Source organism: Somniosus microcephalus, chromosome 10 (genome assembly GCF_052327205.1).
Source record: "Somniosus microcephalus isolate GS21.2 chromosome 10, FLI_Smic_1.0, whole genome shotgun sequence".
NCBI classification, from domain to species: Eukaryota; Metazoa; Chordata; class Chondrichthyes; order Squaliformes; family Somniosidae; genus Somniosus; species Somniosus microcephalus.
The window spans coordinates 165,604,338-165,627,106 of record NC_140996.1 but is presented as its reverse complement, the minus strand read 5'-3'; the positions used below and the strand labels follow the sequence as shown (position 1 = coordinate 165,627,106).

General features: G+C 50.6%; 1 protein-coding gene across 2 annotated transcripts in view; it reads left to right on the top strand.

Annotated features, from left to right (window-relative positions):
• LOC147111821 (queuine/queuosine transporter SLC35F2-like) overlaps nt 1-22,769 on the top strand; it is a 91,410-nt gene that overhangs the window by 28,651 nt on the left and 39,990 nt on the right. The window contains exons 5-6 of one of the 2 annotated variants that reach the window (XM_085999089.1): nt 5,328-5,484; nt 6,657-6,709. The exons of the other annotated variant lie outside the window; for it this stretch is intronic. Of the exons in view, the coding sequence (XP_085855215.1) occupies nt 5,328-5,484; nt 6,657-6,709 (210 nt within the window). The remainder of the gene's footprint in view (nt 1-5,327; nt 5,485-6,656; nt 6,710-22,769) is intronic. 2 annotated transcript variants of the gene reach the window in all.

The window sequence follows — 22,769 nt, the reverse complement described above, 5'->3', positions numbered from 1 at the left end:
TAGCATTTATGTCCAGGACCTTACAAGGTGCCGAGCTACATTATCCTCTGGTTGAGAAAGAAGCCACAGCCATCATAGAGGCAGTACGGAAGTGGAACCATTTTCTAGCTCGCCAGCACTTTACATTGATCACGGACCAACGATCAGTCGCCTTCATGCTCGATAATCGAAAACGAACCAAAATTAAGAATAATAACATACAACTTTGGAGGATGGAACTGGCCTCTTTTGGTTATACCATTCTCTATCGGCCTGGCAAGGAGAATGTGGCCCCGGACACCCTCACACAGGCATTCTGCTCCACTATGTCATCCTCCACTCTCATGGATGTCCACAATGGTTTGTGTCATCCTGGCGTTACGCGCATGCTACATTTCGTACGATCACGGAATCTCCCTTTTTCCACTGGAGATGTAAAGAAAATATGCTCAGAATGCCGGCTTTGTGCGGAATTAAAACCTCAGTTCTTCCGCCCCTCAGATGGTATACTCATACATGCAACCCAACCGATGCAACGACTTAGCATCGATTTTAAGGGCCCAGTGCCCTCTTCAACTCGGAACACATATTTGCTCACCATGATCGACGAATATTCACGTTTTCCGTTTGCCTTCCCCTGCTCCAATATGCTGGCGTCCACAGTAATCTGCTGCCTTGAGCAGGTATTTTCTCTCTGTGGCATGCCGGCTTATATTCACTCAGATCGGGGTCCATCCTTTATGTCAAGGGAACTCAAGGACTACCTCTCAGAACGGGGAATTGCTACAAGCAAAACAACACCATACCATCCCATCGGAAATGGGCAGGTAGAGAGGTATAACGGTATCATCTGGAATTCCGTACGTCTCGCTTTAAGATCTCGGGGCCTACCAGACCAGCAATGGGAAACAGTGCTTCCGGATGCATTGCACTCTATACGGTCCCTGCTTTCTACAGCCACAAATACTACACCTCATGAGCGGTTCTTTGGATTCCAGCGTCGCTCATCTCATGGGACATCACTCCCGTCATGGCTAACTACTCCTGGACCTGTATTACTCCGAAGATACGTTCGGACGTCTAAAAATGACCCTCTTGTAGACGAGGTCGAACTAACCGATGCCAACCCCACCTATGCAAACATACGATATTCCGACGGCCGAGAATCTACCGTATCATTACGGGATCTGGCTCCCTGCCCACCAGGACCTAGTGGGACATTGGGTGATGGCATTTCACCAGGAAACTCTTGGGACCTATCGGGTACCCCTCTCCAGGATCCTGATCGGACACCAACTAGCTTGGTGCCGGTAGAACCCCGTGCTCAAGGTTGCGACCCTCCCAGTACCGCGCATGAAAGTACTGATCCGCCACAGACCAGCTCTGCACCTCCCTCTGAACAGAGGCAGTCCGACTTTGAACCTATTGGGGCTCGTACTCGAAGCCATGATCTCCCCGACCCTTCACAGGGCAATCCAGGCCACACAGACTCTGACCAATGGCCAACCGCATGTAAGCGGACCAGCGACCCTCTACGACGGGAATCCAAACGGGTGCGACTCTTCCTTGTTCGGCGGCTGCAGACCAAAAGGTAGACCACAGCCTCCTAATCCTGCAGGAGGGAAGAATGTGATAAAAATGATAACTTCCGGGAAGTTATGTCATCACTTCCTGTGAACTATGAACTATGAACTGTGTACATACCTCACTTCCTGTCATATGTCACTTCCTGTTGGACTGGTATAAATACTGGTCTGTTCAGTATTGTAAGAGGCTTCTACCAGAGGCATGGTAAAGACCTCTCTTGTGTATATAGTGTGTTTATAAGTTACTTAAAGCTTACTTTAAAGTTACTTGATGGTAAGTCTCCTTTTTTTTACATCAGTGATCCTCTTTTGTGATTACATTGTGAAGTTTGAGACTGCTTAGTCTCCTGTTTCCGGATTCACTATCGCTCATCTGGTCTTCAGAACTACTGTCCGTCATCTTTTGTACTTTCTTGTACGGTTCCTTAGTAGCCTTTTTGTTGTCGCTGGTCTTCTTCCCAGACCTGCAAACTCGTGCAATGTGTCCAATCTTCCCGCATTGTCTGCATATTTTGTCTTTGGACCAGCAGTCCTTCTGGTCATGGTTAGTTCTGCCGCAGCGATAACATTTTGCAAATCCCCATGTCATTTCGTGGGTGCCGTATTCCTGTGGTTTTTGTTGAATTTCTGCAGCTCCCCTGGCTGCTGCTTCATACGATACTGCCACGCTGAAAGCCTTATCTAGTGTCAGCTCTTTTTCTGAGAGTAACTTCTTCTGTGTTCCTTCACTCAGGAGTCCACAGACAAATTTGTCCCGTAGGGTATCTGCCAGTCCTGCTCCGAACTGGCAGTGCTTTGATAGCTTGCATAGTTCCGTAAGATACTCAGCATTGCTCTCATCTTTGTGCTGAGTTCTCCTGTGGAATTTAAATCTTTCTGCTATCAACAGCGGTGCAGGGTTTAAGTGTTCCTGTAGGACAGCAACAATTTCGTTAAAACTCTTCGCCTTCGGTTTGGCTGGAGTAATCAGGTCCCGCAATAGGCCGTACGTTCTAGCGCCCGTTAAGTTTAGCAATATCGATGCCTTTTTCCCCTCCGCTATGTCGTTAGCCTCGAAATATACCTTGACTCTTTCCACATACGTGGTCCAGTCCTCTAATGTATTATCAAAAGCAGTGATACAGCCAGTCTTCGGCATCTTGCAAATCTAAAATGGCGCCTCCCGTGCTTTGCCTTCTTCCCCGATTTAACAAAAGACGCCTCCCGCGCTTTGCCTTCTTCCCCGCTGTTGTTAGCGCTGCTTTCCACAGTTTCTTGCGCGTTAAATATTGATTCTTTTTCTTTTATTATTTTCCCGTCGTGGAGCGGACCCTCTGGGACACTTCCCTCCCTCTTCTTAGGTCCGAGCGATGCCCGGCTTCGAAGCACCGGCCGCGCCCTGTGTGCTCCACCCTCTCTCTCTTTCTTTGCTTCCCGACTCGTTGCCCGGCCCCGTTGAAAAGCCACCCGATCGAGCTTCAGCCCGCCACAGCCCAGGAAGGATCAGAGCACTACCTGCCACCAGCCCGATTAGCTGGGAAACCACAGACCGAGGAACCCAGCCTGGCTCTTGACAGTCTCTCCTGCAAGTTTTCAAACCGATGATTGACGGTCGACGCCCGTTTCTCGAGTTTCTTTGGACTCTATTTTTTTTTCTTTCTTCTGGCTCCGACCTTCAACAACGTCGTCTGAGGTGCTGCTGAGTTGCAGGTAAGTTTGTTTCTTACTCGTCGCCAGTGTTAAGTCCGTGAATGATTGAGACACGGACCAGCAGGAGTGAAAACAAACAAGTCTTTACTGGTGGAAGTCAATAGTGAAACTAACAAACAGATGCTCTCTAGCGCCTTTTATACAGGGGTGGTCACTGCCGGTACTGCAGTCTGAGACCAGTTATTCTCTTAAAGGTACATACACAACAGTTTCTATGTTTCTATATCACATGATAGGCATATGGGACTTATTGCATCTGCATTCAGTTCTGTCTTTAGTTCTAGCAAGGGTCGGGTCATTCACCAGGGCTGCAGAGAGTAATGTTTGTCTCTCAGGAGCCATCCTTCCAATCTGCCTTCTTGTTCAAATAAGCTAGGCTCAAAGGATTACCTTAAAGTAAAAGAATCATGACTGTTGCTTCAGAAAGGGTTATCAACCTTCAAGATTCTGTTTTGCTGCCACTGACCATCTGGATACTGATGGAATGAAGCCCCTTCTGGTTCACAAATACCATGACATTGTGGTTCATGGTGTGGATGGCCTCATGGATTCCATTAATACCCCCTGGACCTTGGGGAACCTTGGCTTGTGAAAGAATTGTAGTGCCATCTCATTCTGCTGATGCTTTTTTGGAACGTGATAAAAGTGTTTTCCCCAGTGAACAAAAAATGCATCAGTGAGTTTCTTGATACATTTATGCCCTATGAAAATGACAAATGTTACAGATGTCCCCTGTGGTAGACTAGAAGGATCCAGAGGCACAAACAATCATGGTGGTGGTGACCTTCAGTACCCTGGCATTGCCGTTCCTGTGGTGAAGTCTGTCTGCAGGTCAGCTTGCAGCAGATGGTACAAACTCTGTCACTGCCTTCCTGGTAATGAACCTTAGCCTTTGAAGGCAGTTCTCATCAGATATTCTCAAGTAGCTATATCTGTGTCTATAAGCATGCTTGTGTGGGTATTGGCAGGTGTGCGCATTCTGCTTCTTGTGTAAGTGCACTTCCCTCGTAAGATGTTAGTTCTGGTCACCAATTTAAGAAAAGGTTACAAGGAAGGCTACTAGATTGATATCTAGTTTAAGAGGGCTGGGGCTTTTTACTTTAGAAAAGTCTAGACTTTGGGGAGATTTGATTGAAGTCTTTCAGTGAAAGAATTAGACTTGGTGCAAGTTGATAGACTCTTCGAGTTGGATAGGTTAGGGAGCACTAAAGGACATAAGTATAAGATATTTAAGCATAGAGCTCATTTAGATGCTGGGAAGTACTTCTTTTCACAGAGAGTCGTTGGTCTATGGAATAAGTTGCCAGCACAGGCAGTCATTGCGGATTCGTTGCAAGCATTCAAAAGGAATTGGGTGAGTTCCTGAGAGTGGCTAACATATTTACATATGGAAGGTAGGTATGTCATTGGGGATCGTGCCACCCAGTCTCCCTTGTTTCCTGGAGCTTATTCAGTCGCCTTCAGGGGTTGGAGAGGAATCTCCCAGAGTTTTCCCTTAAAAGGCCTAAGGTTTTCTCTCTTTTTTTCTACCTCTTTCAGGAGATTGTGTGGTTGCATGGCAGGAAATGGGGCTAATAGTGTTACACTGTGTCAGGATAGAACAGACTGCATGGGCCAGCTGGTGTTTACCTGACCTTTTTCATATGTTTGTAATATAAGAAATCCAGAGCACAAAATGACCATTTAACATATCAAACGTGTTCCATCCAGAATTAGTGCATCATTATTTTATCATGAACTTCCCTCCCATACTTTAGGGAGCATTAGTTTCCTTCTCTGACCTCCCTGACAGTGTAATGAATATCTCTATAACCCTCAATCCCACTTCTTACCAAATGTTAGATCAGCTCCTTTTTAAAGGTGCTGATTGATTGACCCTGAATCAATTACTTTCTGTGGAAGTTTGTTCCATATATTCACTAAAAATGCTTTTAATCTTTTTCTTTGCTCAAATAAGAACGTAAGAAAGTGGCTACATATTCTCAAAATACAGTTCTGAATTATTCTGAAAAGTAATGTTATTAAAGGTTTGATTTTTTTTCTTAAGTGGATTTGGTGTCTTTTTTTTAATAGGTAACAATATGTTGCTGGGAGACCTGCTGGTCCTGGGGGGTGCTATATTTTATGGAGTTTCTAATGTGTCTGAAGAATTCGTTGTGAAAAACTTCAGCAGAGAGGAGTTCCTGGGAATGCTTGGCTTATTTGCAACCATCTTTAGCGGTATACAACTGTAAGGAATGGCAACGTTTTTCTAAATTGCGTCCAATATAACTGTGTTGTTTTAATGTTCTCTGTACAACAGAAAGCAGTGTTCATAAGCACAATTTTAGCTTAAGTTTAGCTTCTTTCAAATCAATGCTTTCCATATTAAACTATAGAAAACAGCTCCCATGATAGATTAGTGGGTAAATGTCAACACTTATTTTACAATCAGCAGACAAAATGGGAACAAGAAATGACATTAATCAAAAAATGCATTTTGATTTAGTTGCAGAATGCCTTCCTCAAGCATGCAATAAACTGAGTATTCTGCTATTCAGTAGTGTGCAACCTCTGTTTACCATTTAATATTAGGCATCTAAGAGAAAGCCGATTTCCTGAGGAGAGCTATGGAATCTTGTAATGTACACCAGGTCATGAATCACAATCAAGCAAACTGCCTATGGTGTCTCATCAGAACCTGAATTAATTTAATCCAATTACACCAGGTTTAGTAGTAACATAAAACAGTACTGTTCAAGAACCACCCATTAGGAGTGGTTTAAAAATGTAAGTTGTAAGTTAGCCTGAAAAATAAATACAAATATATAACTATTATTACAACACTTCAATATGCAGTGTAATTCACGTGTGTTGAGAGGTAACTGCCAGTGAAATAGCAGGCATTAATTGAGCAATGAGGAAAAGGATGAATTTTATAATAGCATAAACCAGAACAGCAAATCTCTTAACTTTACATTCTATAAGAAATATAATTTAGCTGGTAATGGAGGTGGTTAAGGTTCATGCTGCTGACTGAGTTTTGAGTATTTTAATGGTGCTGTTAAGAAGATGAGGATTATTCTGAATGATGTAGGTAATTGAGTAACCAAGACGAGATTGACGTCAGACATGGAGTTATATGGCATTACCACTAAGACAGTAGGACCAAGGTTTATTTTTGGTATTATATTTCAGGAATATATAGTATGTGGTATATAAGTTACTATTACCACACATGGTAGAAAATCAATAGGGAAGAGATATAGATAAACAGAGATAAAGAAAGTGGGGGTGGGGGGAAGAGAAAAAGAAAGAGAGAGAAAGAAAGATCTGTCTTGTGAAAAAATAGTGCTATGAATGGTTTTGTACCCTTGGTATTACTTTTCAAAATCAAGCCTTTCATTTTTTTTTCTGTTGTAGAGGCATTCTGGAGCATAATGCAATTGCAAACATTAATTGGAACTGGCAAGTTGGTAAGCATTCACTCGTCAGAATATGTATCATCTGAAACATAGAAACATAGAAGATAGGAGCAGGAGTAGGCCAATCGGCCCCTCGAGCCTGCTCCACCATTTAATGAGATCATGGCTGATCATCCAAATTCAGCACCCTGTCCCTGCTTTCTCCCCATATCCCTTGATCCCTTTAGCCTTAAGAAATATATCTAACTCCTTCTTGAATATATTTAATGAATTGGCCTCAACTGCCTTTTGTGGTAGAGAATTCCACAGGTTCACCACTGGGTGAAAAAATTCCTCCTCATCTCTGTCCTAAATGGCTTACCCCTTATCCTAAGGCTGTGACCCCTGGTTCTGGACTCCCCCACCATCGGGAACACCCTTCCTGCATCTAGTCTGTCTAGTCCTGTTAGAATTTTATAAGTTCCCCTCTCATTCTTCTAAACTCCAGCGAATATAAGCCCAATCGACCCAATCTCTCCTCATACGTCATTCCTGCCATCCCAGGTATCAGTCTGGTGAATCTTCGCTGCACTCCCTCCATGGCAAGAACATCCTTCTTCAGATAAGGCGACCAAAACTGCACACAATACTCAAGGTGTGGTCTCACCAAGGCCCTGTACAACTGCAGCAAGACATCCTTGCTGCTGTACTCGAATCCTCTCGCTATGAAGGCCAACATACCTTTTGCCTTCTTAACCGCCTGCTGCACCTGCATGCTTACCTTCAGCGACTGCTGCACAAGGACACCCAGGTCTCGTTGCACTTCCCCTTCTCCCAATCTATTACCATTCAGATAATAATCTGCCTTCCTGTTTTTGCCACCAAAGTGGATAACCTCGCATTTATCCACATTATACTGCATCTGCCATGCATCTGCCCAATCACCCAACCTGTCCAAATCATCCTGGAGTTTCTCGGCATCCTCCTCACAGCACACACGCCCACCCAGCTTTGTGTCATCTGCAAACTTGGAGATATCACATCTAATTCCCTCGTCTAGATCATTAATATATACCGTGAATAGCTGGGGTCCTAGCACCGATCCCTGCGGTACCCCACTAGTCACTGCCTGCCACTCGGAAAAAGACCCGTTTATTCCAACTCTTTGCTTCCTGTCTGCCAACCAGTTCTCTATCCAAGTCAATACCTTACCCCCAATCCCATGTGCTTTAACTTTACATGCTAATCTCTTATGCAGGACCTTACTGAAAGCCTTCTGAAAGTCCAAATACACTACATCCACTGGTTCTCCCTTATCTATTCTACCAGGTACATCCTCAAAAAATTCCAGTAGATTAGTCAAGCACGATTTACCTTTTGTAAATCCATGTTGACTTTGTCCGATCCTGTCACTGTTTTCCAAGTGCTCTGCTATTACATCTTTTATAATGGACTCTAGCATTTTCCCCACTACCGATGTCAGGCTTACCGGTCTATAATTCTCTGTTTTCTCTCTACCGCCTTTTTTAACATTTCCATTGAACTGCATCTTACTCATTTTATGGTTTACTCTATGAATATAGTCTAGAAAGAAAAGGTTTCACTCTTTTCTGTTTATCTCTAAAGAAATGCACTTATTTGTATGGATAAAACTGTGATATTTTGATGCTGATGTTTCAATATAGTAGCAGCCAATTTTGTTGTTGTTGTTTTCTTCTAATATTCTCCCCCGCTCTTCTGAAGGCGCTAAATAATGCTGCTGTACAGTTTCATGCGGCCAATGCCAGTACTCAAGTACTCTTCAGATGGGTACATCAACAAATAGACTGTAACTAAAATAATTAAAATAAAACTTAACAAATTAAATTTAAATTTCCATTGCCGGGGATGCACTCCAGTCTCCGCGGCGTAAACCGGTCACGGAAGGCTTTGAGCGTGCCAGCGGACACCACGTGCTCCATCTCCAGGGCCACCCGGGTGCGAACATAGCCGCGGAAGAGAGGCAGGCAGTCGGACCGAATGACCCCCCTCGACCGCCCGCTGCCTGGAGCAGTTAATGGGAACTTTGGCCAGGCCCAGAGAGCAGTCCAATGAGGAGGTCCTCTGATCTGCCCGCTCCTCTCCGCACTGGGTGACCAAAGATCAGGAGCGTGGGACTGAAGTGCAGCCAAAAATCGAAGAGCAGCTCCTTGAAATAATGGAAGAGGGGCTGCAACCTCTCACATTCTATATATACGTGGAACACGGACTCCTCCAGGCCGCAGAAAAGGCAGGCGGCCTGGGAATCCGTGAACCGACTTATAACCATATTGCACGGGACTGCTCCGTGCAACACCCGCCAGGCCAAGCCACAAGAGGGTATAATGCAAGCCTAGGCAGTGAGTTTCAGTCGGTTATTTGACAACAAGGGGCAACACAACCCAGACTAGCACTTTCCTCAACTGATGTTTTCGTTCTGAGCGGCACAACAGTTGAAGGAGAACTCTACCCTGTACTTATTTAATTTTCTGCTTCTATAGTTTGCTGATAGAAACATAGAAGATAGGAGCAGGAGTCGGCCATTCGGCCCCTCGAGCCTGTTCCGCCATTTAATGAGATCATGGCTGATCATCCAAACTCAGTACCCTGTCCCTGCCTTCTCCCCATATCCCTTGATCCCTTTAGCCTTAAGAAATATATCTAACTCCTTCTTGAATATATTTAATGAATTGGCCTCAACTGCCTTTTGTGGTAGAGAATTCCACAGGTTCACCACTCTCTGGGTGAAGAAATTCCTCCTCATCCCTGTCCTAAATGGCCTCCCCCTTATCCTTAGACTGTGACCCCTGGTTCTGGACTCCCCCACCATCGGGGACATCCTTCCTGCATCTAGTCTGTCCAGTCCTGTTAGAATTTTATAAGTTTCAATGAGATCCCCTCTCATTCTTCTAAACTCCAGCGAGTATAAGCCCAATCGACCCACCAAGATAATCCTTTGCCCAGAGTTGGTGGTGTGTGTTGCTCCCAAAGGAGTCAAAGCGTAAGACTGCAGCCAAGGACACCATTGCTTCTCTTGCCACAATGTCATAATCACAACAAATCCCATTAATTTGTACAGCATGATTTACAGCCCTAGTGTCCAAATTTTGCACTAAAAGGCTGAAGCATTGAAATTGCTGTTTCTGAGGAAAAACTGAACACTTGATGCAACAAATAACCTGTCCTCATCAGGAATACATGCAATTTCTGGTTTTGCTTTACAACATTTCACAAAATTATGGGCCATGAAGAAAATATGTAGACAAATCAAAATAAGAGCTTAACATTTTTACATAAATTGCAGGTGATTTTGAAGTTCTACTTGTCAAAAATTAAATTTCTTTCCTCTTTGGGGAAATCGGGGTGTCTCTTATGCCCCTTTTACAGTACAGGTAGACTATCCTTTATCCGAACTTCCAAAAACCGAAAACCTCTGAAAACCGAAAGTTTTTTCGTTCAGCGTAAGTTGTGCGCACGACATGACCCGAGTGGCGCAAAACATGACAGGAGTGGTCCTCCGGGGCCCAGAACAAGAATTCCTGCAGATTGTCGACACGCCGGCCTTCGCTCTCGATGTTAAGTGTGACTGAGGGAGCTCTGCCTTTCCCTGTGAGCAGGGCAGAAGGTCACAGAGTTCCCTCCTGGGTAGGAGATTGCAGGCCGAGCCGGGCAGTGTGAAGGAGGTACCGGGAGAGTGAACCCAACAATACAGTGGCCCGTCCGATAGCTGCAGCGGCCCGTCCGATATAATCTTTTCTCCCCCCCCCACCACCGACCTGATTTGCGGGCCAGCTTAGCATAGGAGTCAGCCGATATCTGGCTTTCCCACAACTGGCGGCGGCAGTCGAGCCCCAGACCCCCGCTAAGTCAAGGAATTCAGAGAAGTAGGAAGGGGAATGAGACACGGAGCAGGGGGAGCTGTAAACAGACTGTGAGCGGCAGCACAGAGAAGCAGGAAGGGGAATGAGACACGGAACAGTCGCAAGAGGTAGCCTGAACTTTAAAAATTTATATTAAATACAAATACTAATTACCAAATTAATTTAATGTTCAGAGTTTCCCAGTCTGAAATAATACCTTCTGAAATCCGAAAATTTCCAAAAACCGAAACACAACTGGTCCCAAGGTTTTCGGATAAGGGATAGTCAACCTGTATTACAGTTCCAACTGTGGCAGCACTTTAAGAGGTGCTGCTGCTTTCCTAAATTCCTGGACCCATTAAAGAAATGGCTTTTGCTGGCAGCTCCAGGTAGAGCAGTATCCATGGCAGCAAATGTAAATGCAAGCACTGGAGGCAAAGGCTATCATATTTTCTAGCAGCCATCAAGCTAAGGACTTGTGCCTGCCAAAACAGGCCAATGATGTGACCCCCCCCATCATTGGCCTATACAGAATTTACCCAATCATTAGAGAGATCCAGCAGCCAGATACACCTTGATCCATGAATTTCAAAAGTGTACAGTGTGGCGACACGCCACCACTGGACATAATCCGCTCACGGCGGCACGGACAGTTTAAGCAGACGCCCCCAGCCAGGGGCCCTTTCCTCCAGCAACTTGTTTCCTGCAGGGACAGGCTGCCGGGAGCACTTCCTGTCTGGGGAGTATTTAAGTGGATGTGCGGGCTTTTCCAGTTCCTCTTTGCCATGAGGTAGAATAAAAGCAGTTGTGTTTTACTAGCTCTGGTCTCGACTCCCACGTTTGCCGCGGTATCCCAACACTGGTGATCCCGACGCTCAGGACGAATCCTAAGCTAGCATGGCGGATACAAACGCAGCCACGGTTAAACTACCGGACTTTTGGGAGAACCTGGCCGAAGCCTGGTTTGTTCAAGATGAGTCCAGATTCCGGCTGAAACACATTACAGTCGACGCCACAAAGTACGACTACCTCGTCTCCTCTCTCACCTACGCCACAGTCCCCAAGGTTTGGGCAGCGCTGCAGGATCCACCACCGGAAGGCAAGTACGAACATCTGAAGGCTGCGCTCCTTAAAAAATTTCAAACGTCCTCTTACCAGCGCAACTGCCAACTCCTTGACCTCCCCGGCCTTGGTGACGCTTCACCCTCGGATCTGCTTTCCCAGATGCTGTCCCTCTCGGACGACAAAAACACCGGCGCCCTCTTTCGCACGCTTTTCATTCGGCAGCTCCCCGCCAGCATCCGCCCACTCATTGTGGAGTCTGGCTCCACGGACCTGAATGACATAGCCGAAAAGGCCGACCGGCTGCTCTCTGCACAGTCCGCTCGCGACGTAGCGCCCGACCTCACGGCAACGACCACGCGGTCTTCCCGGCCCACTAGGCCTGACCGCCCTACCACTCCGGGTCACTGCTACTACTACACCCGTTTTGGCACTAGGGCCCAACGCTGCACGCCACCGTGTACTTTCAAACCCCCCCCCCGCACCGGCCCCCGCGATGGCCGCGGGGCAAAAGGGGCCTCTACTGTACGTCACCGACGACAGAACCAACCGCCGATTTCTGTGCGACACAGGGGCCCAGCACAGCATCACCCCCGCCTCCGCCCTCGAAATCCAACGCGGCACACGGGGTATCACGCTGGCCGCAGCCAATGGCTCTGACATCCGCACATATGGCACCCGCATGGTCACGCTCGACCTCGCGGGCCGCCGCTACCGCTGGGAGTTCCTCACAGCCAAGGTCCTCTGCCCACTCATCGGCGCCGACTTCCTACGCGCCCACGGCCTCCTCGTCGACATTCCGAGGCACCACCTCGTCGACGTCAACACTATGGCCCCCATCCCCGGCGCATTCACCCCGGCCCGTTCGGCCGGCCTGATGACCTACTGCCTCGCCAGAGCCACGGACGACTACTCGGCACTCCTAGCCGAGTTTCCCGCCCTCACTAACCCGACCTTTTCAGCCAAAGCCGCCAAACACGGTGTGGAGCACTATATCCCCACCACCGGCCCCCCAGTTTCTGCCCACGCCCGCAGACTCAACCCGGCCAAGCTGGAAATCGCGCGGGCCGAGTTCACCACCATGGAACAACTCGGCATCATCCGCCGCTCCAGCAGCCCTTGGGCCTCACCCCTCCACATCGCCCCCAAGCCCGGCGGAGGCTGGCGCCCTTGCGGGGACTACCGCCGCCTCAACGACGCCACCACTCCCGACCGATACCCGGTGCCACACATCCAGGACTTCTCGGCCCGACTGGCCGGATGAACCGTTTTTTCCAAGGTCGACTTGGTGCGCGGTTACCACCAAGTCCCCGTACACCCCGCGGACATCCCCAAAACGGCCGTCATCACCCCATTCGGCCTGTTCGAGTTCCTGAGGATGCCCTTCGGCCTCAAGAATGCAGCCCAGGCTTTCCAGCGCCTTATGGACTCAGTCCTCCGGGACCTGAACTTCCTATTCGTCTATCTAGACGACATTCTCGTGGCCAGCTCCTCCAAACAGGAACACCTCGAACACCTTCGCACCCTGTTCGGGCGCCTAGCCCAACACGGGCTCATCCTCAGCCCGGCGAAGTGCCAATTCGGCCTAACCGAGATCAATTTTCTCGGTCACCACATCACCCCTGCTGGGGCCGTCCCCCTGCCCAACAAGGTGCAGGCTGTCCAGCAATTCCCCCGCCCCACAACCATCAAGGGCCTCCAGGAGTTCCTCGGGATGGTGAACTTCTACAACAGGTTCATCCCCAGAGCTGCAGCCCTCATGAAGCCCCTATATGACTCCCTCCGAGGTAAATCCGGCAAGATGGACGTAGCCTGGACCACTGACACGTCAGCCGCCTTCGACGCCACCAAAAACGCGCTCGCCGACGCCACCCTGCTCGCGCACCCGAGGGCCGATGCCCGGGTCGCGCTCACCACCGACGCCTCCGACCACGCGGTCGGCGCCGTATTCGAGCAGTGGGTCAATGGCGCGTGGCAGCCACTTGCTTTCTACAGCCGCCAACTGCGCCCCCCGGAAGTCAAATACTCCACTTTCGACCGCGAGCTTCTCGCGCTCCACCTGTCGGTCCGCCATTTCAGGTTCCTCCTGGAAGGCCACCCCTTCACCGCGTACGTGGACCACAAGCCGCTCACATACGCGATGGCCAAGCACACCGAACCCTGGTCCGCTAGGCAGCAACGCCAGCTCGCGGCCGTGTCCGAGTTTACTACGGACATCCAGCACGTCTCCGGTAGAGAGAACGTTGTCGCCGACTGCCTTTCCCGTCCCGCCATCTGCGCGAATCACCTCGCGGTCGACTACGCACAACGAGCAGCGGCCCAGCTCACGGACCCAGACCTCCTCTCGGCAGCTACGCCTAGCCAAGGTCGCGCACGGGCCTGAAGCCACGGCAGTCACTTGCGACATCTCACTCGGCCAACCCAGGCCGGTCATCCCTGCAACCTGGCGCCGCCGCATCTTCGACGCGCTCCACGGGCTCTCCCACCCGGGTTCCCGCGCATCCGTCAAACTCCTCTCCCAGCGCTTCGTCTGGCGCGGCCTCAGCAGAGATGTTCGGACTTGGGCCACCTCCTGCCTCGCCTGCCAATGGGCTAAGGTACAGCTGCACACAAAAGCACCCCTGGGAGACTTCGAGGTACCCAGCCGCCGCTTCGACCACGTACACGTCGACATCGTCGGTCCTCTGCCGCCATCGCAAGGCCAAACTTATCTCCTCACGATGGTCGACCGCTACACACGCTGGCCTGAGGCAGTGCCGCTGACCTCCACCACCACAGCCGACATCGCCAGGGCGTTCGTTAACACCTGGGTTGCGAGGTTCGGCGTACCGGCCGACATAACCTCCGACAGAGGCGCCCAGTTCACCTCCGAACTCTGGACGGCCACAGCACGCAACCTCGGGGTGATGCTCCACCGAACCACGGCGTACCACCCGCAGGCCAACGGGCTTTGTGAACGCTTCCACAGGTCACTCAAGGCCTCACTCCGCGCCAGCCTGCAGGACAGTACCTGGACTGACCGCCTACCGTGGGTGCTACTAGGCCTACGCACCGCGGTCAAGGAAGACCTCCAGTCCTCGGCAGCGGAGTTAGTCTACGGACAACCGCTGCGCGTCCCAGGCGAATTCCTTCCGGAGGCTACCACGCCTTGGTTGGCCGAACAGCAGCGGCTCAACTCTTTCTCTTCCGCTCAGCAGTTCGCCCCACTTCCGGTCAACCGACACGGTGAACTCGCACCTCACGTCCCGCCAAATTTACAGCAGGCGCGCTTCGTCTTCGTGCGACACGACGTGCACCGCGGGCCCCTGCGACCCCCGTACGACGGACCGTACGAGGTTCTACAAACCGGGGACAAGGTCTTCAAGCTGCGACTTGGCGACAGGGTCGACACAGTCTCCATCGACCGGCTCAAACCAGCACACACAGAACCAGGGGAACAGGTCCCCGTGGCCCAGCCTCCAACTAGAGGCCGTCCCGCCAGCAAGCCAGCACAGTCGGCGGCGAACCGCCCGGCCCCACCAACTAGACCGGCGACCACTCAGAGCCGCTGCGGCAGAACCATCAGACCACCGTCATGACTCGTCCACTCCTCCTAAGCGGATTCTCGGGGGAGCTCTGTGGCGACACGCCACCACTGGACATAATCCGCTCACGGCGGCACGGACAGTTTAAGCAGACGCCCCCAGCCGGGGACCCTTTCCTCCAGCAACTTGTTTCCCGCAGGGACAGGCTGCCGGGAGCACTTCCTGTCTGGGGAGTATTTAAGTGGATGCGCGGGCTTTTCCAGTTCCTCTTTGCCATGAGGTAGAATAAAAGCAGTTGTGTTTTACTAGCTCTGGTCTCGACTCCCACGTTTGCCGCGGTATCCCAACAACAGTTTGTTTTTTGTTTGGAGTCCGCTCCATAGTATGGAAAGGGCAGATTTCATAGAACTGGCAGCCTTAGATGATAGAACAGAACTTCTTCTTGAACCCATTCCAGAATTAAAGAGAATGCAAGTCTTTCAATCAATTTTTGCCTTTTACCAGATAGTTATCACTTGCCTGTGATCATTTTTTCTGGAAAAGATTGGCTCCTGTTTCAGGGAAGTGAGTATTATACTTGTCTAACAACATATAGGTTCCAGATGTGGCATATTCTCTGTTAGCAGCAAAGAGTGTAAACAATGAGCAATTCATTAACTTGTCTGATTAATATCGTTAGGAAGTGTCTGGTAAGCCTTCCTTTTTTGGCTGTGAATACAGAGACAGGGACACAGTCAGTCAGATTTTTAAAAGGGAAAGCGTCAAGGGATTTTGCAGAGGGGTTGTAAACACTAGAGGACAGTTTGAATTCATTTTGTCAGGTAAGAGGATCTACTTATGTGGGGAAGTATGGCATGTTCTATATTTTGTATTATTACACAAAAATAAGTTGTGCTGATTGAATTCATCGAGTCCAACCATAACAGTTGTTCTTGTGCTGAAATAAAGCAGCTTCTCGGTTTGTATCAGACCTCATCCCACCAAGTGTTTGCTCAGTCTGCCTTCGGAGAGAATGGAGAGGCACCTACTAAATACATGAATATCTGATTGAGATCACAAAGGCATACTTCGTTATACCCCGGCAGTGTACATCAACGCCCATAAAAACCTCTTACAGGAGTGAACTGTGCCACAATTGTGATTTTCCTCTGTTACAGGCGTGATGAAATATTCCATTCATCACTGCCTGTGACTGTGGTCGGTTTCAGTGTCATTTCCCTTCCCCCAGTCCTCATTGTATTGTTTATTGGAATGTGCTGGAATGTGCTGTGTGTAGGGCTCCGCCCATACCTGGCCCCTTTTGTAAGCTAGCTCAGTCTGGCCTCAGTCTCCAGAAGGAAGATACCTCTCTCTCTTACGTGTTACTTTCTAAGTTAATAAAAGCCTTGTTTTGTTTCGCTAACATCGGGTCTCGGAATTATTGAGGCACATCAATTTTATTAACTTATTTTTCAACACTATGGATCAACTCCTGAAACCTGAACGTTTGGATTTGGATCAACATGCTCTGGACGCATCAGCACGCTTCGGACACTGGTTTGAGTGTATGGAATTCTTCCTGGACAATTCCGCAGCCGTCAAAGACGCTACGGACGCTGCGAGGATGAGACTCGGAATTCTGCGGAATTGGGTAAGCCACCGGGCTTACCCCCTCATCCAAGACGCCGATACGTACCTGGCCGCCTGCAACATCTTAAAGGTGCATTACCAGCAGCCTACGAATGAGGTGTATGCTAGGCATCTGCTCGCTACTCGCGCACAGCGACCTGGGGAATCGGTGGAGGAGTTCCTAAGCACCCTGAAAATGCTTGGCAAAGACTGCAAGTGCCGAGATGTAAAAGCCGCAGTGTACAATGATGAGCTTGTTCGCGATGCCTTTATCACAGGCCTCAGCTCCACTTACATCCGGCAAAGACTGCTGGAAAAAACGGGGTTGGACCTGAAACAGGCTGCGGACACCGCGCGATCCCTGGATGTGGCCCAGAGAAACTCGGACGCCTACTCTTCAGCCCGCGCCGTCCACGCCGCCACGTGTGCACCGAGGGCGCCGCCATCTTGGAAGGCATCTTCCCCGCCCGGCAGCCCGACACCGCTGCGCGTCCCAGGCGAATTCCTTCCGGGGGCTACCACGCCTTGGTTGGCCGAACAGCAGCGGCTCAACTCTTTCTCTTCCGCTCAGCAGTTCGCCCCACTTCCGGTCAACCGACACGGCGAACTCGCACCTCACGTCCCGCCAAATTTACAGCAGGCGCGCTTCGTCTTCGTGCGACACGACGCGCACCGCGGGCCCCTGCGACCCCCGTACGACGGACCGTACGAGGTTCTACAAACCGGGGACAAGGTCTTCAAGCTGCGACTTGGCGACAGGGTCGACACAGTCTCCATCGACCGGCTCAAACCAGCACACACAGAACCAGGGGAACAGGTCCCCGTGGCCCGGCCTCCAACTAGAGGCCGTCCCGCCAGCAAGCCAGCACAGTCGGCGGCGAACCGCCCGGCCCCACCAACTAGACCGGTGACCACTCAGAGCCGCTGCGGCAGAACCATCAGACCACCGTCACGACTCGTCCACTCCTCCTAAGCGGATTCTCGGGGGAGCTCTGTGGCGACACGCCACCACTGGACATAATCCGCTCACGGCGGCACGGACAGTTTAAGCAGATGCCCCCAGCCGGGGACCCTTTCCTCCAGCAACTTGTTTCCCGCAGGGACAGGCTGCCGGGAGCACTTCCTGTCTGGGGAGTATTTAAGTGGATGCGCGGGCTTTTCCAGTTCCTCTTTGCCATGAGGTAGAATAAAAGCAGTTGTGTTTTACTAGCTCTGGTCTCGACTCCCACGTTTGCCGCGGTATCCCAACAACAGTTTGTTTTTTGTTTGGAGTCCGCTCCATAGTATGGAAAGGGTAGATTTCATAGAACTGGCAGCCTTAGATGATAGAACAGAACTTCTTCTTGAACCCATTCCAGAATTAAAGAGAATGCAAGTCTTTCAATCAATTTTTGCCTTTTACCAGATAGTTGTCACTTGCCTGTGATCATTTTTTCTGGAAAAGATTGGCTCCTGTTTCAGGGAAGTGAGTATTGTACTTGTCTAACAACATATAGGTTCCAGATGTGGCATATTCTCTGTTAGCAGCAAAGAGTGTAAACAATGAGCAATTCATTAACTTGTCTGATTAATATCGTTAGGAAGTGTCTGGTAAGCCTTCCTTTTTTGGCTGTGAATACAGAGACAGGGACACAGTCAGTCAGATTTTTAAAAGGGAAAGCGTCAAGGGATTTTGCAGAGGGGTTGTAAACACTAGAGGACAGTTTGAATTCATTTTGTCAGGTAAGAGGATCTACTTATGTGGGGAAGTATGGCATGTTCTATATTTTGTATTATTACACAAAAATAAGTTGTGCTGATTGAATTCATCGAGTCCAACCATAACAGTTGTTCTTGTGCTGAAATAAAGCAGCTTCTCGGTTTGTATCAGACCTCATCCCACCAAGTGTTTGCTCAGTCTGCCTTCGGAGAGAATGGAGAGGCACCTACTAAATACATGAATATCTGATTGAGATCACAAAGGCATACTTCGTTATACCCCGGCAGTGTACATCAACGCCCATAAAAACCTCTTACAGGAGTGAACTGTGCCACAATTGTGATTTTCCTCTGTTACAGGCGTGATGAAATATTCCATTCATCACTGCCTGTGACTGTGGTCGGTTTCAGTGTCATTTCCCTTCCCCCAGTCCTCATTGTATTGTTTATTGGAATGTGCTGGAATGTGCTGTGTGTAGGGCTCCGCCCATACCTGGCCCCTTTTGTAAGCTAGCTCAGTCTGGCCTCAGTCTCCAGAAGGAAGATACCTCTCTCTCTTACGTGTTACTTTCTAAGTTAATAAAAGCCTTGTTTTGTTTCGCTAACATCGGGTCTCGGAATTATTGAGGCACATCAATTTTATTAACTTATTTTTCAACACTATGGATCAACTCCTGAAACCTGAACGTTTGGATTTGGATCAACATGCTCTGGACGCATCAGCACGCTTCGGACACTGGTTTGAGTGTATGGAATTCTTCCTGGACAATTCCGCAGCCGTCAAAGACGCTACGGACGCTGCGAGGGTGAGACTCGGAATTCTGCGGAATTGGGTAAGCCACCGGGCTTACCCCCTCATCCAAGACGCCGATATGTACCTGGCCGCCTGCGACATCTTAAAGGTGCATTACCAGCAGCCTACGAATGAGGTGTATGCTAGGCATCTGCTCGCTACTCGCGCACAGCGACCTGGGGAATCGGTGGAGGAGTTCCTAAGCACCCTGAAAATGCTTGGCAAAGACTGCAAGTGCCGAGATGTAAAAGCCGCAGTGTACACTGATGAGCTTGTTCGCGATGCCTTTATCACAGGCCTCAGCTCCACTTACATCCGGCAAAGACTGCTGGAAAAAACGGGGTTGGACCTGAAACAGGCTGCGGACACCGCGCGATCCCTGGATGTGGCCCAGAGAAACTCGGACGCCTACTCTTCAGCCCGTGCCGTCCACGCCGCCACGTGTGCACCGAGGGCGCCGCCATCTTGGAAGGCATCTTCCCCGCCCGGCAGCCCGACACCGGCGGGGCCCCGCTCTCCCCCCAGAAGCCCTACGACAGCCGCGACGCGCCAGGGACCCAACTGCTACTTCTGCGGGCAGCCAAAACACACCAGAAACCTGTGCCCGGCGAAAGGCACCACTTGCTTTAAGTGCGGTAAGAAGGGGCACTTCGGGAAGGTGTGCAGAGGGAACCCCGCCGGAAAACCAACCGCCGGAAAACCCGCCACCGCCGCGCGTGCGCCGTGGGAGCGGCCATCTTGGACGCCATCTTGCCCGACCTCGTGGGGTCCGCCATCTTATGAGCAGACAGCGTGGACGCCATCTTGTATTGATCAGGGCCCTACAGTGGCATCGGTCACAGTGGACCAGACCAGGCCGCACCCGCTATCCAAATCAATGGTGGACATCGAGGTAAACGGGTGCCGGGTTAAATGTTTAATTGACAGTGGAAGCACGGAGAGTTTTATCCACCCTGAACTGGCACAACAACTCTCCCTAAAGGTGGTCCCTGCTCAGGGTACCATCTCTATGGCTGATAAAACCCAGACATCAACCATTCTGGGTTACTGCACGGTACAATTGGGCATTAACGGGACTGTATACGATAATTTTAAAGTATTAATCATGAAGAACCTATGTGCGAGCGTGATCTTGGGCCTGGATTTCCAGTGCAACCACCAAAGCATCACGCTCAAGTACGGTGGGTCCCAGCCGCCCCTCACAGTGTGCGGTCTGGCTACCCTGAAGGTAAAGCCGCCTTCGCTATTCGCGAACCTTACCCCTAACTGCCGGCCAATAGCGACCAAAAGCAGGAGGTACAGCTGGGAGGACAGGCGGTTTATCGCGACCGAGGTAGACAGGCTCCTGAAAGAGCGCATTATTGAACGCAGCAACAGCCCGTGGCGTGCCCAAGTGGTAGTGGTAAGGGGTAGCGAGAAGAAACGGATGGTGATCGACTATAGTCAAACGATCAACAGGTACACCCAACTAGACGCCTACCCGCTACCCCGCATATCAGAAATGGTGAACCAAATCGCCCAATACCGGGTGTTCTCCACCATCGACCTCAAGTCAGCGTACCACCAGCTCCCTATCAGACCAGAGGACCGCCCGTACACCACCTTCGAGGCGAACGGACGCCTCTACCAATTCCTCAGAGTCCCCTTTGGGGTGACGAATGGGGTCTCGGTCTTTCAGAGGGAGATGGACCGCATGGTCGATGACCACCACTTGCAGGCAACCTTCCCCTACCTCGACAACGTCACCATCTGCGGCCACAATCAGCAGGATCACGACTCGAACCTCGAGAGGTTCCTGGAAACCGCACAAAAACTCAACCTCACCTACAACGAGGACAAGTGCGTTTTCAACACCACGCGCCTCTGCATACTAGGCAGCGTGGTGGAGAATGGGGAAATCGGACCAGACCCCGACCGATTGCGCCCCCTACGGGAGCTGCCCCTGCCCAACACTCCCAAAGCCCTGAAAAGGTGCCTGGGGTTATTTTCTTATTATTCCCAATGGGTCCCCAACTACTCCGACAAAGCCCGCCCCCTCTTGAAAGCATCCTCTTTTCCGCTCTCTGCTGAGGCCCACGCCGCCTTCAAAAGCATTAAGCAGGATATTGAGCGGGCCACGCTACAGGCAGTGGACAAGAACACTCCATTTCAAGTGGAAAGTGATGCGTCTGACTTCGCCTTGGCGGCCACCCTCAACCAGGCGGGGCGGCCCGTAGCTTTCTTCTCGAGGACCCTCCAAGGGCTCGAGATCAGACACTCCTCCGTGGAAAAGGAGGCCCAAGCCATCGTGGAGGCAGTGCGCCACTGGCGCCACTACCTAGCCGGCAAACGCTTCACCCTACTTACCGACCAGCGGTCGGTAGCGTTTATGTTCAATAATAAACAGAGGGGGAAGATTAAAAATGATAAGATTCTCAGGTGGCGGATCGAGCTCTCCACCTTCGAGTACGACATCATTTACCAGCCAGGGGCCCTTAACGAATTCCCTGACGCCCTCTCACGAGGGATGTGTGCCAGCGCCACCGGGGATCGGCTACAGACCCTCCACAACGACCTCTGCCACCCAGGGGTCACGCGGCTGTTCCACTTCATAAAGTCCCGTAACTTACCCTACTCGATTGAGGAAGTTCGGTCTCTGACCAGGAACTGCCGCACTTGCGCTGAGTGCAAGCCTCGGTTCTACCGCCCAGATAGAGCCCACTTAATCAAAGCTACACGGCCCTTTGAGCGGCTCAGCTTAGATTTCAAGGGCCCCCTCCCGTCCGTCGACCGCAATGTTTACTTCCTGAACATTGTGGACGAATACTCCCGGTTCCCATTCGCCTTCCCCTGCCCAGACATGACCAGCGCCACGGTCATTAAATGCCTCAACAGCCTGTTCTGCCTGTTCGGTATGCCGAGCTACATCCATACGGATAGGGGGCGTCCTTCATGAGTGAAGAGCTACGCCAGTACATGCTGTCCAAGGGGATCGCCACGAGCCGTACCACCAGCTACAACCCCCGGGGTAACGGCCAAGTGGAGCGAGAGAACGGGACAGTATGGAAAGCAGTCACTCTAGCTCTAAGGACCAAGGGCCTCCCTATCTCCCGCTGGCAGGAAGTCCTCTCGGATGTGCTCCATTCGATACGGTCGCTATTGTGTACGGCCACTAATGCCACGCCTCATGAACGAATGTTTGTCTTTCCCCGGAAATCCACCTCAGGCGTATCCATGCCGTCATGGCTCTCCACCCCAGGTCCGGTACTCGTGCAAAGGCATGTGAGGGGCCACAAGACGGACCCTCTCGTGGAACCAGTACACCTACTCCACGCCAACCCCCAATACGCATATGTCCGGCACGCCGACGGAAGGGAGGACACCGTGTCCATAAAAGACGTCGCCCCAGCCGGCATCGACAACAACCACGGCAATAGCAGCAACAACGATCACAGCAACTCTTACCCACCCACTACTCTTTCATCACCCCCGGAAGAACATCGACCAACGGCACCCCCACCAACGACCCCTTCAACAACCCTGGCGGCACCCCCGGCAGAGACCCAGGAGGCTACCGGGGACACCCAGCC